Source organism: Pleurodeles waltl, chromosome 9, assembly GCF_031143425.1.
Source record: "Pleurodeles waltl isolate 20211129_DDA chromosome 9, aPleWal1.hap1.20221129, whole genome shotgun sequence".
NCBI lineage: Eukaryota > Metazoa > Chordata > Amphibia > Caudata > Salamandridae > Pleurodeles > Pleurodeles waltl.
Window position 1 is genome coordinate 229,483,535 of NC_090448.1, and position 20,293 is coordinate 229,503,827.

Genomic DNA, 20,293 nt, shown 5'->3' on the forward strand with positions numbered 1-20,293 from the left:
TTAACAGTGGATTTCTGGTGGGCTTTTGAAGAGGGTCCTTCGTATGGCTTTCAATTTCTTCAACGACTGTGTCTGGGCTGAAGCAGGGCTTTGCCTCCACACATGGCAACTTCAAACTGCTTCTCATCAATTTGGGCGCATGTGGCACGCACAAGAAGTTTGCTGTATCACTGCAAACTTTCAAGGACAGCAGTCTCATTTCGTTGGGGCACGTATCCCCTACTAATCACCAGTTTCAGTATACTCCCCAGCCCGGGAGCATGCAAATGAACATGCCCCACACAGAGCTTTGTAACAGACGTCTTTATTCCCCCGCATACAATCACACACTGCACTCTGATTACGTTAATAACCATAAAATTAACACCTCCCAGCATGTTACATAATCCCTCTCTTGAGTCGACACAGAACTGCAAGGTTCCTAGTGTTGCGTAGGCTCTCATTATCCTAATGAGACTACTAGATTTGGGTGGCAGAATCACATGCACGGTGGGGGACGGAGTCTGAACCCACTACAGATGACACCTGTTGGCCTAATCTGAGTTTTGCTTCGGCTAACTAGCAGTACCTCCTCTACATCCAAGAGTAGGGATGTTTGGGCAACGGAGTGCATGACACAATTGACTTCTCAAGGAAATCGTGGTCACTCGGATCTCGTCCGTTTCTCTCAGTTACACTAGTCTCACATATACAAGGACAATTGTCTTAACACTACAGTGATGTTTTGAAAACTGTATTTCCCATTTTGCATAAAAATGTTGTGAGTTAGTCACAATAGAGGTTAAAAAAAGAAAAGAGGCAAAGAAATACAGGTGACAGGTGAGCACAGAAGAACCATAAGAGTTTGTAATATTATAATTCTTAAACATAAGGGTAATGCACTGCTTTTCAACACTATCTACATCTTCGGACCTACTGGAGAGGCAAGAAAAGCAGTCAACTACAGTCATTTGGACAAAAGGCAAATGAGCATAATGGGATGGCATCAAAATGAAGGACAGTCATCATGCATTCTCCCCCTGCTGACCACCACTGACTGATATAATGTAGGGAGTTGTCAAAGTGATTTACTAGTAACAAAAATACTGAAAGGCAGGGTCGAACTAGCCTATAGGGTGATATGGCAGCGCCAGAAGGGCTGGTCTGACAGATAAGTGTGTGTTCTGTTTTTTGGCTGCTTAAAGATGTTTCACGGTCTGTGATTTCTTGATATTACCACTAACATTGCACAATTGCATGCAGTCTCCTACATCTTCTAAACACCGACATAGCTCTTCTTTACAAATTCAAGACTTTTCCGCTTTGCAAATGTGGGCCACTTTTTAGTAAACAGATTTGCTAATGGGGACCAATTGTATTTTGGTGCCCGGACCATGTTCATATTAGACAGTTTCAATATAAACGTGTCCACATTTTCACGGATTTTGCCTCAGTATCATGCATCAGGGTGGCATCTTCTAAACGTTGAGCTGACACATTTCCATCCACCTCGGTGACTTGACAAGTGATTTTTTTAAGAATGACAAAAACACAGTGGCCCGCAGAACATAATCCTGGAATAAGACAACAGTAGTCCTGTTCGCTCCTATTTTACTTCAGGGACAATCTAAATATTTTTAAATACATTCTTTCCCTCAATTGCACGCACTGGATGTTTGTACTTAAACAGAGCTTTTTCACCCTGGCTACTGGAGCTTCTTCCTTTAAACCACACCAAAAGTAGCCAAAATGGAAATGGCATGAAAAGCATAACACAAATGTTGTACATTTTATTACACATGCAAAAATCTAATAAAAAGAGGAAATGCCATGCTTGCTTTAAGCTGTTACTGATTTGCCTAGCGTTGTCAAAAGCAGAACAAACTGTTGTAAAGAGTAACATCACCCACAAGGTATGAAGTGCAGTGTTTCAAACTGTTTCCTACACCCAGCGTTTCAGTACTTAATATATTTTATTCGGTGTTAACTTTTTTTGTGGAAAGCCTTATTTCTGTTATTTCTGTAGGCTAGGAACTGCTGCGTGATACACCAACTGTCATCACCACGTTAGAAAAATGTTGCACTTCTAGAAGAATGTGGCTCAGAGTTTATATTTCATTCCCTAAAAGACGAGATTTTTACAGTACACTGGTACATAAAAAAATAAGTACTATCGAGGAACATGTAATTATAAATGTCTTCCTGCTTTTAGTCACTTCTCTATACTGTAAAACGCGAATTCTCCCTTCTCTTTTCTCTGGAAATGGCTAAAAGTGGTAGATATGGGATTGGAACAAGAAACAGTAAATACAGCACAGAGTGGAACTGAGTTGAACTGAATGTATTGATTGTTATTACATTTTAGATTAATTAAAATTATTAAAGTAAATTATATACATGCATGCACCCCCTCACCCTCAAAGGTAAAAAGTAAGCAATATGAAAAGATCCGCAAATTAACCCTTTTCCACATTTCATTTACAATCTCTCTTTCATCTCACCTCAGTAATATCATAGTTAAGACATCGGTGGTAACTGCACTAGTCCCATTATTGCACTCAAAGTTATCAAGAAGTTGAGCTCTGTATAAGTATTTCATGAACTCCATTATTGCACCATACTTTCTATGGGGCCCTAGGGTGCTTTCCATTCCTCACCTATACCCACTGTCATCAGCTTGCTATTAACGTTTCCTCTCATTTCAATGCCCAAAGGAGGGATCCTTAATAAACATTGTCATAATCCCATTATTGCACTTAAGCTTTTTTTGCGTCACTCTGGGGTGCCTGCCCCACATGTGCCCTAAAACAAGTCAACCTATATTAAGTGCTAACATCCTCGTGTTATCTCACCTCAAAGGTTTCATGGGCCACACCCCAGCCCAAAAGCAGCATTCGCTAGATATTGCAGTGTCCCGTTGCTGTACTTCTCTCCTATAAGTCCCTATAAACCCCTTCCAATATTTTAAAGGAATGTTCAGGAAACAAGTCTTCTTTTATTTCAGTTCCTTCTTTGAGGGTTCAATGTCAATGTGACCCTTGGTCTTTCACCGCTTTCCGGGGGTATACTGACATGATCAAGTTACGAGCCATCTCGATATTTCTGTTCCTTCTATGGGGTTTCAGTGTCCTTATGGCCCACAAGTTTGTGCCTGTCTGATACTGCTCTAATATTTTGTATAAGGTGGCTTGATAGCGGACTCAATTTGCTTTTTAGACAGCAGATGATAACCCTCCTACATGATCAAATGCGTAAAATGCGTTGCCAGAACTTCCTCAATGGAAGTAAACTTTCGCAGATGCAAATCGCATGCGTCTATGACTCATCTGATTTGCTTCACAGTCTGCATTGCTTAACTGTGTATCCGTTTGGACACCCGAACCAATTGCACATTAGAGGAATCAGGCTGAATTGCCATCTCATCAGAATGATTTTTGCTCTGATGGGGAGCGACAAACACAGGTACATTGGAAGACAGCCTGGAGAATATAATTCTGTAGCCCAACTGCTGTGCTTTTTGTTCCCTAAGAGCCAGATCTACAAAGCTTTTTTCCTGCTGCAAACGGCCCGATTCGCAGAATCGGGCAATTTGCAACAAGAAAAAGGCATTTTCCAATGTACAAATCCAATTTTACGGTTAGGTAATGTATTTACCGAATCGCAAAACAGGTTTACGAGTCGCAATGAGGAAGGGGTGTCCCTTCCTAATTGCGAGTCGCAGTGGTATGTATGATTGTTTTGTGACCGTGAATGCGGTCGCAGAACGATCGCAGTTCACACCAATTTCGAACTGGTGTTAACTCAATCGCAAATGGGAAGAGGTCCCAAGGGCCCTTTCCCCTTTGCGAATGGAAGTGAAAAAAAATGTTCAGACCAGGTAGTAGTCCCACGGACTTTTCATTTTTTAGTTTGAAATGCACCCCCTTTCCTTATAGGAAAACGGGTAGCATTACAAAAAAAAAAAAAAAACTGCTTAATTTAAAAAGCAGTCACAAACATGGGGGTCTATTGTCCTCAGCAGGCCACCATCCCTGTGAGTGCGGCCATTCTCAATGGGGTCGCAAATTGCGACCTACCTCATGAATACTGATGAGGTAGGTAATTTGCGACCCCAATGGGAATCGCGAACAGTGTACTTAACACTATTGTACTTTTTGTTTTGCGACTTGCAATTTGCATTTCCCAAACGGATCACAATTGCGAGTCGCAAAACAAAAGGTCGTACGTCTGGCCCTAAGTCGTTTAAATATTCTATTGTCGATATGGCTTTTGCATTCTTCATTATGAGTTTTGCAATTATTTTTATTGAGAGCTCTAAGTTAACAATATTCTCTGCAGTGCTTGAATGGACTCCTTTAGGAATGCTCCCCATTCAGAGTTTGTCTCGTGGATTTTCCTCCATAGCAGCTGCTTTAAGGTGCTAGTTGTGGCGATTTTTAATTTGAAGCAGTAGGCTATCAGAGTGGAAGTTGCACACACGCAGACACACACACAATCGCTGAAAAAATACAAAGGTTAAAGTGACGTTATAGTTAAGTGAAAACGTCAGCTAAAATGTTACATTTTAAACTTAAAAAAACACTGTAATTCACCAGTTATAGTTAACGGAATGAACTATAACTCGCACCTCGCCATGCACAGTGTTGTTATCACTTATGTCATAGAATATGTCATGAGTGATACAATATGTGAGGTAATAGGCAGCATATGGCAAGGGCACGAGGGTCATTCTCATTAGTGAATTTCAGTTTAGTTTTTTTAGTTTAAAATATAACATTTTACTTGATATTTTTCCCAAATTATAATATCACTTCAACCTTTGTTGTTTCAGTGAATTACAGTTTTTTTAATGCAAAGCAAGATATTATTGAAAAAACTAGCTAGAATGTAAGTTTAACCATTGTTTTTTCAGTAAATTTCTAGAAGTATTTTTAACATAAAGTAAGATTTTATTACCATACCAAAAGAAGGTCTATCACACCTGTGCCCAACCACCAGTGGGTGGTGTCTGGCCGTACGTGGTGTGATGTTAATGCAGGCCCTGCATCCTACGATTTGCAGATTAGTGACCCCATGATGCAACCCAGGCGACCAACATGACAACATGCACGGCATTCGGCAGGGTGAAGGCTATGCATAGAAAAATTTGGTGAGGGACTGGCCTCTTCGCAAAGACCTCTCTAGAGGGCGAAGGCTGTGCATGGTAGTGTTTTTTTAATTGGTCCTGAAGGACTCCCGTGAGAGCCACACTGAGTTCTGCTGAATCATGACACTTTTTTTTTTTTTATTTAGCCCCGGGATGTCCCTCTGGGACCCCTACACAAGGGCTACGGGGACAGGGCATCCCTATCCTACCCCACATAGCGTCTTTATTTTTATTTTTCAAGATTCATAAACCGAGTCTCTGAGTCCTGTAATGGCGACTCTTAAAATTTTTCTCCATTACAGCTAGTCAATCACATTATTTTATATGTAGTTCTAAAAATCCTACAGCGCTACTACATTTTGAAATATATCTATAATTAAAATTATTTTTCTCAAATGTAAATTAAAAATAAACTCCTACCTAAAGTTAAAATATATATATATATATATATACACATATATATATATATATAAGTTATCTATTTATTTAAATCAAAAATAAATTCCTACCTAGAGTTAAAAAAAAATATATTTTCATGTTATCCATTAATTAATAAAAGTAATTAGTAGAATTAACTAAAAGTAACTGAATTATATTTAGTAACATTTGTTAGATTTTTAAATGCAAAAAAAGGTTATTAAAATATTTAGCAATTAAATTAAAAAGGTACTACTATTATGTTTTTGTTTCTAAACATTAAATTGGATGTATTTATATTTTAACTATGTTAATTTAGATTAACATTATGTCCCAAGGGTTTACATTTAAGTCGCTGCCTTTCTTAGTTTCTATGGGACAGTGTTGCAGTACCAGGGTTTGGCAATTTGTGTTGGTGCTGGCTTACGTTAGCTCTGAGCTGGAGTAATTTACTACCATTCGCGGTCCCTCTTTGGCTGGCATAACTGAGTTGCAGTTTGTGAATAGGAACGGGCTTACTCTTTTGTGGAAGGGTACATGTTCTTCCTTAAACCCTTCCTTACTGTTAACTATTACCCACTACATTTTGTAATAAGTATATTCCATTTTCCAGTCATTCCCCTACGTCCCTCCTGCCTTTACTACAAAAACATATTTACATGTGCAGAGAGTCTGCACTCGGGGAGAAGATCGCCACACCTAAAAAGATAGGAGAGGCGGAGTCGTAAACACTAAACATAGGTTTGTGAATAGCATTTTGTAGTACGTTTTGCTGTACTATGAAATGTACTATAAAATACAGTTTGCGAATATGCCCTTGAGACCAAAGGCCATTCCAAAAACTGCTGACAATCTATCACCAGTAAATCGTGGGTATCTGAGGTACTATAGCATAACATCCACGTACAAAGAAATATGTTCTTTTGTGCTATCCTCTCACTGGAATCCCTGTACTATGCCATGTTTCCTGGTCCACACAGCAGGGACTCTATAAGGAGTTCAAACAATAAGGGAGTGAGAGGGGATAGAAGGCATCCCTAAGGGTGCCCATTTTAATGGGGGAAGGGTCAGACAGTTGCCCACTGAATTTATCCTGGTCCAAGAGCTGTGTGTAGAAGAGCCATATCCAAGTAATAAATGTACAGCAAAAGTTCATATTATTCAGGATCTGCCAAAGAAACACCCAGTCGGCAGTCTCAAATGCTTTCTCTATGTCGACTAGCATTAGGGCACTAGTCCCTTCAAATTCCTTGATCCTATGTAAAACTATCCGCACCTGTCTAAGACAGCGTCTCATGCCCCTGGCTAGATTACACTAGTAAGTCATGATGCTAACACCTTAGCCAACAGTTGTGGGCCAGAAGTCTTACCCATCTGTATAATATAGAGGGCCTCACTCAACTCTGCGCAAGTTATCAGTGCCTCAAATTCCTCTCGATCCCTAGTTGATTAGGAATGAGTGGCAGTAGGGGACAGTTTTGTTCCTGCAGGGGTGTGCGCTTAGTATGTAATAGTCTATAAAAGTCTGCAAAGGTGTCCCCAATGGTGACAACATTCATTGCATAACAACCCTCTGTATCACAGATTTGGGCCACAGTATTTGCCATTCTGTCATGGCTCATAAACTATTATAGCAGCTTCCCACACTTACGAGTCATCTTATATGTTTGCCCTAGTGATGTCAGCCATAATGAGTAAGCAGTTTCATGGTGAAGCGTTCTGAATTTATCTACCACCACCTCAAGATAACACAATTTGATTAAGTCTCCATTCTGAGTCCCTTCCCACTCTGGGTATAAAATGTGCTCTTCAAGGTCTATTCTAACTGCCTCTCTTCCATGCTTGTTGTCTTTTAAAAAGGACCTAGCTTACCCTCTAAAGACAGTTTTGTGTGCTTACCACATTGTACAGTATTTAATTCAAAGTAGGAATTGTTTGTCTGAGAATTTGCCGTATCCAATGAGGCATGTGGCCCAGCTTCAATTCCAAATAGAAGTGATCGGAAACACGTTGGGCAGGATTTGTACATCTTGTACCCAGTGCAAATCAGCAGCCAGGCGAAAAATGTAGTAGATTGATGGATGACAGAGTGGAATATGTAAGAATTCTGTGTGATGCCACAGAGTCCCACTGCTACATTCCTTTCTTGCAGTAGTGTACCTCTGAGGGTCAGTATAGTTTGGGAGTGAAATACATGAATGTGCTCACACACACTGGCATTAAAGTCCCAACCCATGATTATAGTGAAGGCTAGAGTATCAGCGGGCAGAGTGCCTAGCTCTTCCACTGTGCTCTGAAAGGAGGTGGGATATACACACAAGAAAGTGCAAGGTTATCCCTCTAGTATCCCTAATATTTGTATAAACCTACTCATAACATCTCTCTGGACTTTAGTTACAATTATTGGAAATCTCTTATGCAGCAATGTGCCTAATGCACTAGAACATTCAGAAAACCCTGCTTGGTAGACACAATAGAAATCGTATTTGGCTAGAAAGTCACTCTTTGTCCTCAAGAAATGAGTCTCTTGTTGCACTGAAAGGGCACATTTCAACATACGGTAAGACAGCCCCAAGTTACATTCTATCAATAAGACCATTTACATTCTACAACAAGCTTCTATTAGCATGGTCGGCGCTATGAGCCCCTAATGATGCTAGATGATTGAGTAAGCGGGGATAGGATATGCAGAGAGTCTCAAGTGATGACTGACTAGCTGGGGCCAAATTCAAAGTTATGAGCAGTATGTTTTTGACTGCAGGACAACAAGACAGGAATAAAATGTTTACAGTGTGGGTTGTACTAATGTGTGCAACAGTAAACCAAACAGCCTAAAAACTTCCCCAGCTCCATTTTTCCTACAATCCCATCCTTGCAACATTAGTCACCCCATTACCCAAAAGTTGTGTAACTAATAACATTTTAGGCAGTTCATTATATCCTCGTTCATTCACTCCTCACCGCCCTACTCAGACATGTATTCTCCCACTGTCTCTATTTTCAATTTACCACACTGCATGCTGTATTTCACCAGTCTGGAAGCAGACAATTACTGGCAGATCCAAACACATATACTTGATAAGACAGTAAACACACTCCCCCAGACTCACAGGCATACTCTCAGACCTATCACCTCGTTGTACCAAAGTGTTTTCTCCCTCCAGCAGCCAATCCCACATCTGGGTGCCATCTTCTTGAACCACCATTTATGTCTCTTGTTGCACCAGGTGTCCAGCTTTCTTTCACCGATCGTACTTTGCGTCAGGTGTCTGCCCCGGTTTTCAATCAACTGCTCATGTTTCACCATCTCCCTCCACTCAGTCCCACATCTCCTCTGGAGTTGTGAATAAGGAGAATCTGCCCCAGTGTATCCACTCTTAACTTTGCAAGGAAAATAAGCATATATTTAAGATTCATAGCTTTCAGCTTGAGTTTAACATTAGTAAAGGATTTCCAATATTTTAGGACTTTAGGAGTATAGTGCAGAAATATTCATATGGTGCTGGCTTCGCATTTCAAATACCACTCCTGTCTAATCGTACGGAGGATGATGTCATGATAGTTAATCATTTTCGCACAAATGGCCCTAAGAGGGTGGTGGGCCAGAGCTCTATAGGCTCTCTTGATTATGAAAATGTAGGACAACCCACTCTGCTTTAAGGAGTCTCTGACCCACCATTCCAGGAACAACTCTGGGTTCTTCTCATCCACTGGTTCTAGAAACCCCACAAATCGAAGGTTGTTTTGTTGTGTCGTGACCTTCACATCTTCAATTCTCTTTTCAAGGTGGCGTGTCAGGCTTGGAGTAGAGTGAATGGTAAATGTGAGGCCAGTGATGTCTGATGTTAAGTGCCTCATCTGCTTTCCAGTTTTCAATGACCTTTCACTGATCATACATGGGTCCACTCAGAGAAAATTCACCTCCACTGATACAAAGTTAATCTTATTTGCCAACGCCTACTGTGACTGGTTAATAGTCTTCAGATACTGTGTTCATATGGGCTCCTGGACTGTCACAATGTTGCATATTGCAATTGGGTGCTCAATAGCGTTCCTCCCTTTTGATCCATCAGTGTAATGGTCAATACAGGTTTGACGTGAGGATCTTTGGGTCACTCTCACGCCACTGTGTCTAAGGTTTACGATGTGGTGTATATAGGTGAGAGCAGAAGGATGGCTTTCCCCTGTCACTTACTGCAATGTCTGCTTCAGAGTATGCCCAGACTCGAGAGCCCATGCCACTAGCAGGTCACCAATGCCACCTCTGTGTGCCGCTGGAGGCAGTCAGTAAAAGGGGGGAGGGGGGAGGAGGACAACCTGGGGCTCAGGGGTGTCTGCGCAGTCAATCATTTCCCATGTTGTCACACAAGCGACACAGCCTGCTCCAGCCACATAAAAACCGATACTGTATGCAATGCCCACCACATTACAACCAAGGATTCAGTACACAACTGGTCAGGTTAGGGCCTCTGTATTTTCCTCATCTCCGCATTTATTGCAGAGAGAGTCTCAGATCTGCTCAATGAGGTTGAGTTTTTGTCCATCAGCAAAACAGACCTGGATGAGAGAGTTAAACTAATCGTCAAGCCCTCAGATGACCTCCTTATTAAGGGTTGGGGAGGGAGAACTCTGGAGCTCAAAGAGCCCTCCTTAGACTGCCTCCACATCAAATGATCCCTCAAGCAAGCAACTCCTTAAGTAGAAGTCTAGAAAGTCAGCGGTTTCCATGTAGGAGCTGCATTGGTCGTGTGGACAGCAGTCTGGGTACAATAATACTCTCCTCTTAATTCCCTCAAGGAGGTCTCTGGTTTGGGTCTTCCATACTGTAACTCGTGACTGGAAGCTAGAGTAAAAATTAACGCGACTCATGCAAAAGACATTGCATGCAAAAATACTTGGATAGTACTTCAAAGTGAAAAGAATACTGACAGCAAGAAAGATTAAGTGTTTACATTGTACACAATGTTCATTCGGGTAGGGGACATATTTAAGAGGTTTCCAGGACACACAACCAAAGTTCTTTTATTGTTTTACTTCCGGTTGGAGGTTCATGTTGGACACATCACATGTGGACTAGGAAGTGTTTCAGCTCTTGCACAGACACATTCACTAGAACTGTCCATGCAGAGGGGGCAACAGTTCACCTGTGCAGCAACCAGGCCTACTGTCGTATAACAAAATTGTTTTTTTAAAAATTTGCTACAAAATTGCCTAGATGTGCTCAAAACTCCCACTAGCTTGCTAATAACAATGTCATAGTTTCTATACTTAGAGTTCTAAAACAAAGCAAAGCTCTGACGTTTGCCCTTACAGATAAGAAAAACCACTCCGCACCCCTTATAGTCCTTCTTTTAACACATCTCGTTACCTTATCTGATTTAAAATGTACCTATCCATCCATAATTACAAAACCATAAAGTGATTACCGTTCTTCCTTGCCCATGAATTAAAGGGTACCTCAGATCAGCTTCATCTACTGTTTTGTAGCCCCTGAAAAACAAGATAAAAATCTCTGAGATATATATTTTACTCATGTGACATTCGTTTAAGCAATCTATTTCTCATAAACAATTACTAGTATTGCAGCTTCAAGATTAACTCAAAATCCACATTTTCATTCTTTTCTGACTCCTTGCCAAACTTGTTCCCATTCAAGTAAACACTCAGCACATCCCAGTCAAGACATAGACCAACATAAACCCAGATGAATCACTTGAGTCAGAAAACCAGAGGCTCTAGTGCTAGTCACCAACCTATGCTCCCTGTGTGCAGCAGCGAGTATGGGGAGGGTCATGAGTGAAGCTAACACAAAAGGGCCCCATTGTAGCTCCACCACTACTCATCTCATATATTGCAACAGAGGTTTGTGTTCTCCTGCCAGTCTCTAGGCATGTTGCATCACAATCCTGCCCTTCCTGAATCAAGAATGTCACTGAATTTTAAACCTAACCTGGAAGATTTCAGCTGTCCCACTGCCTAAACTTTCAACTTTTACACTCAGTCTGCCTCCATGCGAGAATCCCAGCTGAATCACATTGCTATTATGCTCGAAATACAGCACAGCTGAATCTACATATTTTAACTGTCATTTCAATCTTATTGCATCACACACCAGAGCTGTGGCACTAGAGCCCTATCATCATCTCAGCTTTTCCAGACTTATATTTTTCTACACTTCAATAGAGAAACTCAAATTTCATTGCACTGCAACGTATCCCACCAGTATTAACTCCAGCTCAAACATAGTCTTGCACCTTGAATCTAATCATTATTACTGCACCTCACAACTCTCCCGAAGTACTCTAGTTCCAGAACATCATTTGATGGAACAGTGACTCACAACACCAATTACCTGCAAGCTAGCTGTCATTCCTTGCAAGCTGTCCAACCTATCAGTTTTACCCATTTTCCTCACATGATGTCCAACCTATCAGTTTTACCTATTTTGTGACTTACCATCCATCCATGTAGTAATCACGATAAAGCACCTTCTGGCCAAGCTCGTCTCTTTTTAGTCTACGTGGAAACTCAAACCGTGTAAATTCACCAGCCAAGAGGGTAGGATAAATAAATGCCTGTATACAAAGAATTAGGTTTGGGTTCAGATTCACAATCTATAATTTGCAGTACAATCAGACACCTACTCATTTAGGTCACAAGGTAATATATTCAATGGACTGGTTGTGGATGAACTATTGGGGTACTTCTGTAATTGCTAACTCTGTATGGGGATGGTCCTCTCCCGCTACAGTTATTTTGGCTGTACTTATGAAAATAATAAATGAACAAATTATCTATTAGTCCCCATTTCCTGAATTGGCAGCCTCAACTCTTCTTCTAAAAGTTGTGGTCAGCCAATCAGAGCATGAGCACACCCATGGGAGCCTTTGCTCCTGCAGGACCGAGGCAGCCCACTGGAAAAAAACCTCAACCAAACAGATTGCTGTATTATTTGAAGTTGCGTGATCGGGGGAACTCTCGTGATCCTCCCACAAACCCATACATATTTTGAACCTTAATTTCTCAAAAACTACTGATTAACTTATACCAAATCACAAAAAGCCTGTTTTCTATCTAGCTCTAGCCTTCTGCCAAATTTGGTGTAATTCCATTCAGCCGTTTTCCCGATATCGCTGCATGGGGAAATTGTGTTTTGGGACTCCCCTTTTTTCCCAAACTCCCGCTTGAAGCATCACCCTGAAACTTTCCAGGAAGGAGCTGAGGTGTCTGATTTTTTTAAAAACATTTTCATGAAGATTCGTCAAACTGCCCCAGTTTTTAGCAAACCAAAAACGCTCTACATATGGTAACTAGGTAATAACTATAAGTGCTCAGTGGCAATGGTCACTGTGTAATATGTTTGTGTGTGTGTGTTTGTATTTTACAAAGTGGCTTTAGAAACTCTGTAGTTATAGTTAATGTGACCAGAGAGAGGGATTTTTTTTTTGTCCCTTAATAACTTTGCACCCATTTGACAAATGTCCGTGAATCTCTGCAGACCTCCTGCCCCCGTTTCATTGTTGGAGTACTGAATGTTTTGCAGTGTCTGGTCAAAGGGGTGCAAAGAAAAAAGGGAGTATCCAAAACGGGCTTGAAATCCAATGCATTTTACATTGACTTTTGTATTCTGAGTATCGCAAAAACAGCCAGTCTGATTTAGCTGTAATATGGCAGCATTAGATAGTAGGGTGCGCAGATGATTATTTTGGTTACTGCAGGTAAGTGGAATAAGTATTTCTTAGTAGAATAAGTATTTAAGTTATAAGGTTTTTTTACTTAGTGTTATCTTGTAGTAATTAGTAGACTGCATATGTAAAGTTTCAGATTTACTATGTGAACTAAAAGACCCTTTTATGGTTACATGCTAATGGAAGCCTATAAACAAAGACATAACAAACAGAATACACCTTAATCTACATAAGTTTTCTTTGTGTGCTCGCTGGCTCACAAAATAAAACTGCCCAAACAAAAAACATATTTCTTATGCCCCCCTGTGCAACAAAATGAAAAATGGACCTAGCAGTGAGCAACACAAACTACTATTAGAGGACATTATAACTGACCACTAGGAAAAATATAATCTCAATTTTCATAACAATAAGAATGATTGCCTTTCATTCACTTTGGCCTTCATATGTAGCACATTCCTACTAAAAATACCAAGGAAGAAAAAAAATAGACTGCTTATGTAAAGCTTCAGATTTACTAGATAAACAAATGAAAGACCCCATCTGTGTAATAGGAGAGAAAGGCATCCATTAATTTTGGCAGGTGACGTCAACACCATCTTCAAATCATTAGAAGGGCTGGAACAATTCTATGGTGAAGAGGACCTGGCCAGAGGCATTCCTGCCTTAAAGTCAAAGCCTTTCTCTTCATGGTCCCAGGCTGCTGTCCAGCTTTTGTCCTTAACACTGAACCAAGGGGTACGGGCATGCAACAGGAGATTCCCCTCAGATGTGAAGTGCTGTCCCACTTTTAATCGTGGGACAGTATTAAGTAAGATCAATTACGTTCTTTTGGAACTGGATTTTTAACAATGACAATGTGCTGTGGATTTTGAGATTATAAAACGATTGGATAGTGATCATAACGGGCTCCCGATGAGGGGGCTTTTTTTCCAGGCAGGTCAATCGCCTGGGGACCTAGTAAAGAAGCAATCATATCATTAGGTAACAACAAGAGATTGGTCAAATGGGAGAAGTTGTGCCTTTTGATTAATATTTATAACACATTTAGTAAGTGCTTGGGTTTGAGCCCTACAGATGAATAAACCATAGGGGATTAGCACACAGTCATATTTTCTGCCGGTAGAGATGGTCCCAATACAGCACCTGCCTACATGGTATAACAAGAGATGCCGGGAAGTTAAGAGTGAGCTCATCAAGGCAGAGTGGGGACCAAAGGAGGGTTAAGGCAGCAAGGACAAAATACAAACAGATCACAGCTAGGCAGAAGCAGGAATGGAATGATGGAAACTGGATGGAGCTGGTAAGGGCTGTCCAAGTGATGGACTCTAAAACCTTTGGGCATATATTGGCCCATGTGTGTTTAAGATCTAACAGTCCGTTGGAACTTGTAGTGCAACCCTGCCACTTCACTTCACTAGAATCTATGCTCCCCCACCCATGGAGATCAGGGAGGAGGAAATAGTACTTAGATGGCCTCTGGGATAGGAGTAGGGGGGAAGGCCTTACATTTCTCATTGGAGGAAACTCTACAAGCCATCTGTGCAATGCCTCTGTGCAAAGCACCTGGACCAGATGGGATCCCAAAGGATTTCTTTTGATCTGAACCACTAGTTTGGGGCCCCTGTATCAATTGACATACAAACAATATAGCAGCAGGTGGGGCTCTTCCTGATTCCTGGATTAATGCAGAAATCATACCTGTGTACAAAAAGGGCGATAGGAATATTCTAACCAACTATTGTACAATTAGTTTAATCGATCATCTACAGAAGACCTTTTGTCGGCAGGTATTGGGCAGGCTAAAGGTATGGATGGATGGGGCCTCGTTTCTTTCCCCTATGCAGACAGAGTTTAGGTCAAGAATGAGTACCATTGACCAAGACTTCCAGTTTGACCTTATTGCATCAAAATATCTGAGACAAGCAGGGGATCACCTATAATTGGTCTTTGTGGACCTAATGGCTGCTTTTGACTTGGTACCCAGGTGGCTTCTGTGGTCCACATTGGCCAATATGGGTATGGATGAGAATTTATTGGACACTTTAATAAGACTTCATGAAAACACCACAGTTCAGGTGTGATGGGGGATGGATGATGATCTTACAGAACTGATTCTGGTCCACCGTGGAGTCCACCAGGAATGCGTCTTGGTGCCATCTCTTTTCTCACTATCCATAAATGATGCTGTTGGTAAGTATGGGGGTATTCGAACACCAGGACTTTAAGAGTTAGAGAAAGCATCTTTATAAGATCACTTTTTTCTCTTCCCCAGAGTAATCTGTTCATTCTGGCTGGGGGATCTAGCGGCCCTAAGACCACTCTTGTATTGGGCAAGGCTATGGTCTACAAAAGAGCTTCACGGCTAAAGGCTGGCTGTGCAGTAGGTGATGAGCTCACATAAAGCCCACACCTTTGCCTGGTTTAAATTTGTCAAGTTCCATCTTGTTAAGCTGGGACTGGGGAAGTACTGGTCAAGACCCCAGGAGATTGGCTCAGCTCCCAGTGGTAGGATTATTTATGCCTTCTGGAAGAAGAGGGTCCTTGAGTGCCATTACAATATTAAGCCAGGGAGTTTGGTGGAGGATTATTTAGAACGGAAACTGCTGCCTGGAAGAGAGTACAATATAGATGCCATATACCCTGCAGCTGCTTGGATGCTTTTTGTTAAATTTAGGCTGGGGCAAAGGCACAGGCTGCTGTCCTATAGGGGGCAGAAGTATGTGGGTATTGGAACACCAGGACCTTAACAGTTAGAGAAAGCATCTTTATAAAATCACTTTTTCCTCTTCCCCAGAGTAATCTGATCATTCCCTTATGTTTTGATTTAGGACTAAAATGGCTGGGGGATCTGGCGTCCCTAAGACCACTCTTGTATTGGGCAAGGCTATGCTCTACGAAAGAGCTTCACAACTATAGGTTGGCTGTGAAGGAGGTGATGAGCTTAAGTAAGGTCCACTCCTTCCCCAGGTTTAAATTTGTCAAGTTCCATCTTGTTAACCTGGGACTGGGGAAGTACTGGTCAAGACCCCAGGAAATTGGCTCCGCTACCAGGGGTATAATTATTTCTGTCTTCTGGCAGAAGAGGGTCATTGAGTGCCATTACAATATAAAGCCAAGGAGTTTGGTGGAGGATTTGTTTTAGAGCGGAAAGCGCTGCCTGGACACTTTTTGTTAAATTTAGGTTTCGGAATCTTTGAGTGACTGAATTTGTTTGTAAATGGAAGTCTGTACCTCTGATTTCATACAGGTGCCAGTATTGTGGGTACACGAGTGAGAACACGGAACACATTATGTTCTTTTGCCCTAGATATAAGCAGCGTCGATCTTGGATTAAACCCTTATGTAACAACATTGGTGTGAGGCGTTATCAAGAGGCTTGTAGGATTTTGCGCTCTGATTTAAGTGAGCCTATTGTTTGTGGGGTCAACCGATATTTACATGCTGTCTGGCTAATCAGCGAAAAGGATGGGCTAAAACTTTTTAAAAAGATTGTACTGTATCACAAGCTGGGTAAATAACCATTCCTATGTTGAGGATGATCTTATCAAAGTTTTTAGTGTGATGTGTTTGCTTTTACTTATTTTTCTCTTGTTATTATTATTATAAGTTTTTATTTTTTAGTGGTTTCAACATTTACAAATGTATGAATTATGAGGTTCTATTTACTGTTTTATGGGCGATAGCCGAAGTAAACTAATGTGATTGACTGAAAGACCCATTTATGGTCACATTCTAATGGAAATCTTTAAACAAATACATAATAAATAGAATACACCTTATGTTTTGTTTGCATGCTCTCTGACTCACAAAATAAAAGTGGCCTAAGAAGCCAAACAAAGCCATCTAAATGGAAAAGTGACCTAGCAGTGAGCTACACAAGCTACTATATGGATGACATGATAATTGGCCATTAGGGAAAAAATAATAATCTTAATTTTTATAAAGATTGGCTTTCATTCACTTTGGGCTTCATATGTGGCACAATCATACTAAAAGAAGCCCAAAAAATAAATTAGACTGGTTATATAAAGTTTCAGATTTACTATGTGAACAACTAAAAGACACATTTATGGTCACATGATTATGTAAAGCAACATGCAAATGCATAACAAATACAACAGATAAAATAAAAGAAATCACAATAATTCTGACTGCCACTCTGTAGTTATAGTTAGTATTCCTAAAGATAGGAATTCCTCGGATATTAGCTCCCTAATAACTTTCCACCTGTTTGACGAATCATCACAAACCTTGCCAGACCTACAGCATTTTCTACATATTGAGAAGATGTAATTTTCTGTGGTGAATCCTTACGGAAGTGCAAAGATAAAAGAGGAGTCCCAAAATGCGTTTTTCCACCAATGTATTTTCCACAGACTATTTTATTCAATGTAGTGCGAAAATAGATGGATTTACATGAAATTTGGCAGGATTATAAATTATGGTGCAGAGATTATGCTTTTTGGGACTGCAGTTAAGTAGAGTAATTATTGTATACGTTATAAGGCATTTAATATTATCAATATCTGTCACTGCAGTAATTAGGCAGAATGTTTGTGAAACTACCACAATACATGGTCATAAACCTATTTGAAAATATATAAGGAAAAATTTAATATACTTCCCTACCTATTACCACAATCAAATGGGTAATAGGTAGGGACCTACTACTTACATTTATCTAAGGCCCTAACACTGAACACAGCCAAAGTGTAGTAAAAACAATATGGCTGCCTTTTTACCTAAAAATAGCTATTACCCAATTATATACTGGCTTTTCATCACCATGTAGCACGGTATACTGCTAAGTTATCACGGTATACCATTGCCCAAACTTTAACTTAAGCCTAGCTGTATTATTGGATTGTGGTTCCCTTGCATCACTCATGGTGTTGCATGGGCAATGCAATACTTATGTCAGATTTACAAAGGAACGTGAGGCCACCATGTGTGTCCCTGCCTTGATTGGTAAATCTGGAGAAACGCAAGGGAGAGCTATTAGCTGTTTTACTCTGTACACCATAATCTATACTGCTGCTAAATTTCACATACGCCGTTTTCCACGCCACTGTAGCCACTCCACTATTCGCTATTCCACTCTTCACCACTCCACTCTGCACTTCTCCACTGTACCAGACTCCACTCAACGCCACTTCACTCTACGCTATTACACTGTACACAATGCCACTGTATGCCACTCCAGTCTACGTCACTCTACTGGACCTTTCTCCACTATATGCTATTCTACTCTACATCATTCTAATGTATGCCACCCTATTCTACTCTATGCCACTCCACTTTACCACACTCCACTAAACACTATTCCACTGTATGCCATTCCATTCTACGCTACTCCACTCCAGTGTATGGCACTCCACTCTACGCCACTTCATTCTAGGCTATTCTAATGGATCCCACTCCAATGTATGCCACTCCACAGTAAGCTATTATACTTGACCCTTGCCACTGTACGCCACTCCAGTCTACACCACTCTATTATATGCCACTCAACTGTACATTACTCCACTATACACTATTACACTCTCCGCCATTCCACTGTACACCACTCAGCTCTACTCTTTTACACTTTACACAATTCCACTCTAAGCCAGTCCACTCTATATTATTACACTGCATGCAACTCCACTCTACACCTCTTCAGTGTATGCCACTCCGCTATACGCTATGCCAGTATATGCCATTCCAGTGTATGCCACTCTACTCTATGCTATTCTATTGTATGCTACTCCACTGTACGCTATTCCACTTTACCCCACTCAACTCTACGCTATTTGATTGGACCCCACTCCAATGTACACCACTCCACTGTATGCTATTACACTCTCTTTCACCACTGTACTCCATTCTACACGACTCCATTATACGCCACTTTACTGTATGCTACTCCACTATACACTATTACACTCTACGCCACTCCACTGTACAGCACTCTACTCTACGCTACTCCACTCTACGCTATTAAGCTGTATACAACTCCACTCTCTGCTATTCTATTGCATGCCACTCCACTGTACGCTATTCCACTCTACCCCACTCCAATGAATGGCACTCCAATCTACGCCACTTCATTCTACACTATTTGATTGTGCCCCACTCCAATGTACACCACTCCACTGTATTCTATTACACTCTCCGCCACTGTACGCAACTCCAGTCTACACCATTCCATTATACGCCATTCCACTGTATGCAACTCCACTGTACAACACTCCACTCTACGCCAATGCACTCTACGTTATTACACTATACACAACTCCACTCTACACCAGTCCACTCTATGCTATTACTATGTATGCAACTCCACTCTACACCTCTTCAGTGTATGCCACTCCGCTATATGCTACTGCAGTAAATGCTACTCCACTCTATGCCATTCCACTCTACACTTTTCCATTGTATGTCCCTCCACTGTACGCAACTCCACTCTTTGCCACTCCAGTATATGGCACTCCACTCTACCCCACTCCATTAAATGTTATTCCATTCGAGGCCATTCCACTGTATTCTATTACACTATATCCCATTCCAGTGAACTCCACTCCAGTCTATGTATCTTCATTGTATGCCACTGCACTGTGCACTTATCCACTATATGCTATTCCAGTCTACGCCACTCTACTATACACTACTCCACTCTACGCTGCTTCACTGCCCGGCACTCTTCTCCACTGTATGCAACTCCACTCTACACAACTGTACTAAGCTCTGTGACACTGTACTCCACTCCTGCCACAGTACTACACTTGATGAGACACCACCCAACTTCTCTCTAAGGTAAGTCACTCCACAATATGACAAGGCACTCCATGACACTTCCCTCAACAGTACATTACGACACTCCACTTGATGATACTCCTGTCTACGACATTCTACATCACCCTACTCCACTCTATGACAGGCAATGACACCCTACTCTACTGTTTGAAATGCCATTCCACTGTACAACTCGCTGCTCCAGTCTACGATACTTGACTCCACTATATGAGACACCTTACCACTAAAATATATATCACTTTACTACACTGTACCTACACTCTAC

The 20,293-nt window shown here is 41.1% G+C and overlaps 1 protein-coding gene across 4 annotated transcripts in view; it reads right to left on the bottom strand.

Moving 5' to 3' along the window:
- Nucleotides 1-20,293, bottom strand: part of PPM1M (protein phosphatase, Mg2+/Mn2+ dependent 1M) — a 271,057-nt gene that overhangs the window by 51,963 nt on the left and 198,801 nt on the right. For all 4 annotated transcript variants that reach the window (XM_069206604.1, XM_069206603.1, XM_069206602.1 and 1 more), the window contains 2 exons: nucleotides 11,999-12,117; nucleotides 10,969-11,032 (listed from right to left, as the gene is read on the bottom strand). In XM_069206604.1, coding sequence (XP_069062705.1) covers nucleotides 10,969-11,032; nucleotides 11,999-12,117 — 183 coding nt within the window. The remainder of the gene's footprint in view (nucleotides 1-10,968; nucleotides 11,033-11,998; nucleotides 12,118-20,293) is intronic.